The 9634-nt window shown below is 43.4% G+C and overlaps 1 protein-coding gene across 1 annotated transcript in view; it reads right to left on the minus strand.

Moving 5' to 3' along the window:
- Positions 1–5197, minus strand: part of CPE (carboxypeptidase E) — a 121356-nt gene extending 116159 nt beyond the window's left edge. Inside the window, exon 1 of the mRNA XM_028104428.2 lies at positions 4891–5197. Coding sequence (XP_027960229.1) covers positions 4891–5197 — 307 coding nt within the window. The remainder of the gene's footprint in view (positions 1–4890) is intronic.
- Positions 5198–9634: the final 4437 nt, after the last annotated feature.

Consider the following 9634-nt stretch of genomic DNA (forward strand, 5'->3'; position numbering starts at 1 on the left):
AAGAATTCATGTTTTAAATAAACTGATCTTAACTCCCGTTTAATTCTGGGAGGACTGGTCTGGGAAAACAGATTCCATTGTTTAGACATAAATTAATACAGGTTCTTTTATGAGTATTGTAATGATGGATATGCATTCCTAGGACAGCATATGTTTGGGTTTGAGAACTTGAGTCCCTATGCGCAGAAATATTTTAAAAGTATAAGATATAAGCAAACAGGAAGAAAAATAAGGAACATGATGAGGCCTGGCAAGTATCCTATCTAAGGGAACACATCTGAGCATCTAGAATCAGCCAAGAGCCCAGTTTGACAGAGACTCAATCTTAGCCAGCCCTCATCCTACTCTCGCATCAGGGGTCCAGACTCACAAAGTGTGAGATGAGACTGCTTCCAGGACCACTTGCAGTTCTAACTGAGGATGGCAGCTACCCACAACCCTTCTCCAATCCAATTTTTCAGGTCTCCAAGAGATACAAAATAATAACTGAGACCCAGCATTCAGCTAGTCTAGAGTCAAGTTGATTCCTACAGTGCCAGGACAGAATAGGCATGGATATTCCTTGCAGATCAATTCAAAATGGAATTTTCTTTCCCTTTGGATGAATTCATATGTAGACTATCTGACCAAACAAATCATTTTCAGTACGTAAGTTTCAGCTCCGGCCACAGCCTAGTACCACTCAAGTATGATGATCACTTCTTTCTGCTCAGGAAGAGAGCTGGTGGTGAGAACGAATACCTTCCATCCCTAACCTGCCAATTTAACCAAGTAAGCCTCTCACTTGCCCGGTCTACCACAAGGAAAGCTTTATGTATAGATGTTTTGTTTTGGGAGAGCTCTTCTATTATGCTAACTAAATACTTAGACAGTAGCTACCTTTTTTAAAGTTCAGAAAAAGAATTTTTTAATGAAGATTTTGTTTATTTGAGAGAGAACGAGAGTGAGAGAGCACAACATGGGGGGGTTGGGGAGAGCAGAGGGAGAGGGAGAAGCAGGGTGCCCAATGTGGGGCTCAATCCCAGGACCCTGGATCATGACCTGAGCCAAAGGCAGACGCTTAAACGAATGAGCCACCCAGGCACCTCCAGTAAAAGAATTTTGATTAAGAAAACTAATAAACTTGACACCTCTCTCTTACTGGAAGGTAAAATGAATAGGGGCAAGTTGATCAAAGTTTTAATCAAGTAAATGATTTTGTTAAGCCAAATATTATTTCCTACTAGCTTAATCAGAAATACTACTTCAAACAAACAAAAAAGCAGATACTTACGAGGTGAAAAACAGTTAAGACACTGCCCCTAGATGCAGGGGTCTCTGTTAAAACATACATCTGTTCAAGCTGCACTGGCAATGGTAAATTCCAGTAACTGCACATTTCCTGCCTTCTTGTCATCCAGTCTTCAATAACCTAATGTCCCCGGTGTCCTTTCTCCAGTCCTCCCACACTGTTCTTGCAGCCTTCATACTGCCCTTCCAACTCCTATTTCTCAATTCCCCAGAGGGCAAGGACTAGCTTGTGTATCACTGCACAGTGCCTAGAACTTGGCCCACCTAGAGTGTGGGGTGCTCAAAAAAACACTGAATGCATCCATTTCTACCTCAGAAGAAGTGTGGATATTCCTTTTTCATTTCTTAAAATATTTAACTCTAGAAGGAATTTGAAAATCATTTAAGAATGGTGAATACTCTCCAACTTCCTAAAAAGTTAATTTATACAGTACTATCAAATTTATATACTAATCAGACCTATTTACTAATTTTAGAAATAAGACAACAGGCCCAAGGTGGAGTCGCTTATGCTAAGCTCCACATCAGAGACTGAACTTACTTGCAGGTTTTGTTTTTTTTTTAAGATTTTATTTATTTACTTGACAGAGAGAGACACAGCGAGAGAGGGAACACAAGCAGGGGGAGTGGGAGAGGGAGAAGCAGGCTTCCTGCTGAGCAGGGAGCCCGATGTGGGCTCCATCCCAGGACCCTGGGATCATGACCTGAGCTGAAGGCAGACACTCAACGACTGAGCCACCCAGGTGCCCCGAACTTACTTGTAGTTTTAACTGTCCCAGAAATGGAAGCTTAAACCAGTCACTTAGGAATCACCTGATCAGCACTAGTTAGGGATTCTGCCTGATAGATCCCTGCCATTCCCTAAAGGAAAGTAAGCTTACAATAATCAATCTGCTTTTTTTGCCTAGTATAACTTTCTTGTTCCCGCTCCCTTTTGCCTATTAAAGTTTTTCATTTTGTACAGCTCCTCGGAGCTCCTTTCTCTCTGCTAGAGTGGATACTGAACCATTCATGAATCGGCGAATAGAGCCAATAAGATCTCTAAAATTTACTCTTGAATCTTGTTTGTTAACACTAGTTCACTGAAAATTTCTAACCTACTTATCTCCTCTTATAAAGTGATGGAGAGAAAAATCACCCTTGCGGCTTTTTAGTGTTGGTTCATCATACTTTATTTCTACCTTTAAAAATACAATGGATAGGAGTGCCTGGCTGGCTCAGTAGGTTAAACGTCTGTCTTCCGCTCAGGTCATGATCCCAGGGACCTGGATTCAAGCCCCGAATAGGGCTCCCTGCTCAGCGGGGAGTCTGCTTCTCCCTCTTCTTTTACCCCTCCACTCATGCTTTCTCTGGTTCCCTCTCTCTCTCAAGTAAATAAATAAAATCTTAAAAAGATAAAAAATAAATAAAAATACAAGGGATAGGGGCGCCTGGCTGGCTCAATCAGTGGAGGATGCAACTCTTGATCTTGGGGGTCGTGAGTTCCAGCCCCATATTGGGTATGGAGTCTACTTAAAAATAATAATAAAAAAATAAAAAACACAATGGATAGACATTTGTATTTTGTTATTAAGTAACCATGTATTTAAAGTTCCCTTCATTTAACAAAGAACTATAAAGCACATAATGTAAAACATTTGAGTTCACTTTTGTAAGATGAATTAAATCGGGGTGGAGGGAGATGTTTGTCTTTATGAGGAATAAAACATTTTATTTTAAAACACTGTTTTATTCAGCTAATGACTGATTTCATTTTTTCCATAATGTGTGTTGAGTACCTGCGGCGTGCCTGATTCAGGCTACGTGTGCAGGCGCCGTCCCCCCTCATAGTGTTTGCAATCTAAAAGAGAACTCCGCAAATCTTGAAAGACTATACATTCCAGGTATTGAAGCAAAAGAACTATTGTTTTCATCTCCAAAAGCATATTGCATCCTAACAGTAATATCACTTTAGAATTTTATTTAACTTGAAACAAAACAAAAAAGTTAACATTAACTTTCACATAATCTTGAAGAAACAGTGTAATACATTCCAAGGAGCAATCTCTAATAGTAGAACAACAAAGGGTTCTAAGTAAGCAGGCAGCAGGAGAATCACAAATATTTAGATTAGCTTTATCTGTGCCTAGGATGCCATGACTTTGGTTATTTGAAATAATTGAAATGGAGTCGTCACATTTTTAATTTTTCTTTAACTTCAGAGAACAGTATGAAACAAATCTTCAAACTTTCTAAGTCTACATGCTGAGTCCTGCTAGACCTCACTACATAAAATGTTTTCTAGGATCTCATTTTAGGGTTTGACAACAAGCTTATACAAACCTTTTCCCTCATATTAGTTGAAGGTAAGAAAAGTTTCCTGTTTGAAGATTTATTATTGATCAACCCATACACTCTGCATTTGAAGATCAAAGAGTCTCTATTCATCACTTATTTTAATATTTTTCCAGTTTGATTCCTAAATATCATTATAAAACTATTCTGGCCCTACATTGAGAATTTTTAGTCTATTTTCTAGCTTTCTCTGTCATTAAAAAAAAAAAAATCAAGCATCCTATGCTACTGTTATTAGCCCAGATTATTTTAACAGTACCTTTACTATCAGAAGACCAGGCCTTATATCGTTTGAAGAGTTACATCATTTCCAAAGAGCAGAAGCATAATGAAAAAAAAGACCCAAGAATATTTTTAAATCCATTTATTAATACCAAATAAATCACATTTAACATAAATAAAACGTGTCTTAACACATTCAGAAGGAAGATGCATAAGATGGCTATATGGGAACATCAGTTGAAATAAAAACCCGGTCACAAACTACTCATCTCAACTGGCTAAAGCAAAGAAAATGGGATATTCCTTTTTTCCTTAGGCCGTATGCAGTTTCAGAATGGAAATGCCTGTCAGAGGCCACTTTTCCACCCTGGCGGGAAGACCTATGTGTCTGCACACACCACCACCCAGTGCTGCAGATATCGTTCACGTTGCTGGGGCACCCACAGCAGCGCGCATACCTAATACGCACCTACAGGTAGGGACGGGTATGCAGAGCCTGCCGGACCCAACAAGCTTGTCCTCTGGAAATGAGGAAACAAATGAGCAAGGACTCTTCCTCGTTTCCTCTAAGTCCCTGACTTCTGCACCTTACCTTTCTAACTCTTGTCTGCAAGGAAGGTCGACTTCCTCTCTGAGGATTCTCAATTATTCTCTCTGGTCTTTGGTGCAACAGAGTGAGAGTGACCGCCCGGTTTTGCGGGCGTGCGGATTTGCGTGCTCCGCGCTCCTACCTCCACCCCTCCCGCCTCCCGGGCCCATGCTCACCAAGGGTGAACTAAGGGCTGGAGGTGGGCGCAAGGCGGGGGTTGGGGGTGGGGGGGACAGGAAGGACCGCAGAGATGGGGAAGCCGGCAACCCGCAACGCTCTAGGTCAGGTTCATGTCCATCTGCATCCCTCCCTCCACTTGTACCTTCCACCCCAGGCGCCCTTTCCCAAAAGGCACCCCTGGGCCCACCTTTTTCCCCCCTGCCCCCACCGCCACCGGTCCAAGCCTCTGCGGTCCTCCGAGACGCCCCAGAGACGACAGGGTGCAGCGCTCTTACCAGGCTCATGGACACCGGGGTTGTCGGACAGCTCGATGACCAGGAGCTCCCGGCCCTCGAAGCTGCGCCCCACCGTGTAGATCCTGCTGATGGCGGTGCACTGCAGCCACACGGACACCAGCGCCTCGCGCAGCTCAGGGTAACGGTGGTACTCGAAGGAGATGCCATCCTCCTGCTGCAGCCGCCGGCGCCGCCTCATGCCTGCCGCGGGCGCCCCGGGCTCCTGGGCTCCAGCGCCCAGCAGCCACCCGCAGGCGGCCAGTGCCGCGCACAGCGCCAGCAGCGCCCGGCCTCCTCGCGCGGCCATCGCCCCGCGCCGCCGCCGCCCGCGCCTTCCTGCGCCCGCCGCCTCTTTTGTCTGGGCTCCGGGACTCCGCGGGCCGGCGCTGCGGGAGGCGCCAAGTTCCGCAGCAGCCTCCGCACGCCTCACCTTCCCGGGCCGACTGAGAGCCCGCCGCGCTCGGGGGCCACCCAGAGGAGAGGGGCGAAGCGGCGGCTCGGCGGGCAGCACTACTGGCCGCCGAGCCCAGGGGAGCTACAGGAGAAACCACTGCGAGGAGGGGGTCGGCGCGCGCCAGCGGGATTCGGTGGGGATCGGGGGAGGGCGGCTGGCGTGGCTGGCGCGCAACCACGTCAAAAGCCAAATGGCGCCGCGGACGACGCAGGTGAAGTGACAGCTAAGGAATGCGTTGGGAGCGTTGTTGTCATTGAAAGACCCAGGACATTGCGTGTGGAAAAATATTCTTGGATTGCTAGTGGAGCCTCTTAAAGTAACATCTGTTCTCAGCCGACCAGGGTTTCCATCTTGATGCACCAATAATTAGAGAATATTCCAGAAAAAAAAAAAAGCGAGAAAGAAACAAAAAGGAATTATTGGCAGCCACTTGCCCTTTCCCTATGATGTATCTTTAATGACTGCACTGATAGTCCAAACACAAACCCAAGAGTTGGGTTTGCATTTATTGCAAGGTCTGGCTGGAAAGCAGAACATTGTGCACTTTGATTTAGAGGTTTAAGAGAATAAAAATACATTCTATCGTTCTGCAGATACTGTCTTTAATTGTATTAAATGCACATTCCTGGATTCTCTCAGGGAAAAAAAACGAAAAACAAAAAAATGATAAGGCTGTCATTTGGCGGTGCCTGTGCCAACCTCCTTCTGTAGCAACCCTCGGAAAAAAAACAAAATACAACGCTGGGTGTGCACTGGACAAAGGATTCAGTTTGTATTAAGATTAAATCTTTCAGGAGCAGTTTATCTGGGTAGTTCTGGCTTCGAGTTTCTTATTAGATCGTAACCAGGATGTTGGCCAGGACTGCAGTCATCTGAATGCTTGATTGGGGCTGGAGAATCTTTTCTAAGAAAAAAATTTAAAAATAAAAAGATTAAATCCTGTTATAGAAAGAAAACTCCGATCAAGAGAGATTAAGCCTCCATACCTTCTTAAAGTTATTGTAAAAATATATAATCATTTAGAGCTTTAAATGCCCAGCCCTTGGACAAGATTTATATTGTTGGAGCAACTTGGAAATAGACGTTATTCTGAAGAGGTTGCCATTTGGATTTAAGAATAGTGCAAATCTAAATAAATAAATAATCCAAAGAGTACTCCAACCAAGCAAAAAAAAACTGGACACCGTGAGGGTAATTTTTCATGTTAGACGTTTTTTCTTTCTTAACTTGTTCTTTCTCCACCTGTCTAATAATGCATCACACTGAATAAAAACTTTCTCCTGGAAAAGGACATTTAAATGATTTTATTGGATCAAAAGAAAAATGTTTCTGGAAAAACTGGTTCCACACCCCTCTGTCTACATTTCCTACAGCGTCTTTTTTGGATTTTTTGGCGGGGGAGGAAGCTGCCACTAGGAAGACATGCCACTCGGTTAGATTTGCATCCAGCCATGTTCCTTGTCAATGTAACAGAGCTAAGAATTGTATATTTTCCACTATGACCAGTCTGTGTTTGATTACATAGTCCAGAAGTATAAAACCAGAGTTATAATTACATTTCTAAAATCATGCCCAAAAGAGCAACCTTGGAAACCTAGAAAAAGAAAACAGAGTAGCCAAAACCAATAACTTCAGAAATGGAAAGTTAAGATTTTCATGTTAGCAATTTAAGGCAACCACACTAATTTGTGGCTAGGTGGGGCATATGGACTAGTAACTACACACATGAACAACATAATATCGATTGAAGTCCTGTGTTGCCCTTTAGCTATCTCTCTAAACAAAGGGTATGCTTTCTATTTTTTCCCAAATTTCAATTTTATGGGTCGCTTTTACTTTTTTTTTTTAAGTGGATGGAATCTTAATAGCTATGTAGACTCATTTAAGGGGGACTCTCTTTGCATGGTAGAATTTTGTTTCCTTTATGTATAAAACAAAAGGTTTTGACTGGGGCACTCATTGAGTGCAGCAGAATCATGTAGAGAGTCTGTAAAATGTGCAGCTTCCCAAACCCCCATCGATACAGGAGTTCCGAGATATGTTCCACATATTAATGAGGTTCCAGGTTTTAATAGCAACACCAGGTATTTCTGATTTTGATGTTTGACTGACAAACACACTTTGAGAAATACTGTCCTATATGTTTTCTAAGGTCTTTTTCGGATCTAAAATGCTATGATTCTTGGGGCACCTGGGTTAAGCATCTGCCTTCTGCTCAGGTCGTGATCTTGGGGTCCTGGGATTAAGTCCCGCATGGGGGGGGGGAGCCTGCTCAACGGGGAGTCTGCTTCTCCCTCTGCCGCTCCCCCCGCTCATGCTCTCTCTCACTTTCTCTCTCAAATGGGTGAAATCTTTAAAATAAAATAAACTGCTATGGTTCTGGAAGGTATTTTTTTTTTTTAGAAAAAAATCCCTGCTTATCTGATAGATGATAGAGCTCCTTGCTTATTTGGGGGCATACCACATACACAAATGAATCAGTTTAAAGGAATTAAAACTTGGTCTTTGAACTTCTGGGCTATTTTAGGTGTAGGTCATCCCCACTGGAGTGTATATTACTTGTTTGTGGCTTTATAGGCAATTATATAAAATTATATAAAAGGTTACATACTCATCCTGATTGCTAGATAGAAAATCTTGCATGGTAAGTCTCTAATGTGTTTGACTTTGTGTACCCAGAATTCAATCTAGTACACAACCTACATTTAAAATTGTGTATGTGCAAGAGAGCAAGAGAGATCCTTTTTCATGTCACTTTTAGACATCTGTATGGGCATATTTAAGCTCCCCAAGCCTCCATTTCCTGCATCACTTCTACTCTTTACAAATTTAGAAACTATCTCTTCCTGTATTCCAAACCTTTTATTCTCCCTTCCAAAGCCCCATCTAAAACTGATCTACTGCACATCAGTTCTGTGAGCACATCGCTCTATATCTATCCAGTGGTGTGCTGGTAAATGTTTACCACTCAGCTCTCTGGGGTGGGGGTGGGGTAGGGTTGGGAAGGAGTGTGGAGGACCTGATTTAGAGTGTTTGCTGACTTCCATGGTGTAAACATTCCCACCACGGCTGATTTCAAATTATCGATGTGACATCACCAAGCATGGGTGCTGAGAAGAGAGAAGCATTAGCACACCTTTCTATGGTGTGGTGGTGTGTACAAAGTCTTTATATTCCTCCCTTTCAAGAGGTAGAGCTTAATTCCCTACTACATGAGTGTAGGCAGGACTTAGGGACTCACTTCTAATGGACAGAATACAGCAGAAGTGATGTATCTACCTGTCCATCAACAAAGGAATGGATAAAGAAGATGGAAATATTGTAATGTTACTCGGTTTTCATGAACCTTCTACATCAGAATCACCTGGTAAGCATAGCCACATTCCAGACCAATTGGATCCAATTTTCTGGGGATGGGGTTTGGAAATCTGCATTTGAATAAGCTCTCCCCACCCCACCACTCCACCCTCTCAGGGTGATTCTGATGCACGGTATGATTGGAGGAACCCTCATTCCAGAGACTGGTTTTGAAATTTGACAAAACAGTGTTCTAATTCCAGGACAACTTGTTTTGGAAAACTGCTCAATTACTTCACCTGAAAATGAGGGACACTATGAGCATTCTGTGAAATAAGGCCCGCAAGGGGGTGGGCACAAGAAAAGGGCTCCATACACAGAAACCTTCCATTGCTGGAAGGTTTGATGACAAGTTGATGACAAACTGCCATCATGGTGCCCTCTTACTGGCCACTGGAATGCCCCATCCAGGTATTCCTGCTTCAGAATCCTTCCTCCTACCTTCTGAACACCAAACACCAATGTCTGACTTTCCTTGTTAGCACTGAGGAAATTCTCTCAGCCAGCCACCACTCAACCATCTCTCTGTTCACACCCGAAACGCTCTGGGGGATGCCCATATCCCTGGCCAGGGCTGGGGTTGGTCTCACTTCTTCCCTCACTGCTCATTTCTCACAGTTCTCACAGTTCTCTCACCACTGGCTTGCGTGCATATCAAGGTCAGTCAGCTGTGCCACCAGAATGTTCATGCCACTTCCACGTGTGGTTGGGTCCTTAATTAAAGAGGCAAACACATAAACAAGAGTAGAAAAAAGTTGAAAGCTTTGGATGCACTTGAATTTTCAAAGTGAATTAGGTGCAGATGAGGAAACAGTGAAGGGCTGAGGAAAACTTATAAAAATCTCTAAAACTTCTGCTCTTAGATTTGTTCCCAAACCTGTCACTTTACCATAAAAGAACCTGATACCGTTACCACCATAACGGTAGGAAAAG

Source organism: Eumetopias jubatus, unplaced genomic scaffold, assembly GCF_037043125.1.
Source record: "Eumetopias jubatus isolate StellerSeaLion01/CBP00866 unplaced genomic scaffold, mEumJub1_p1.0 scaffold_2, whole genome shotgun sequence".
Taxonomy (NCBI): domain Eukaryota; kingdom Metazoa; phylum Chordata; class Mammalia; order Carnivora; family Otariidae; genus Eumetopias; species Eumetopias jubatus.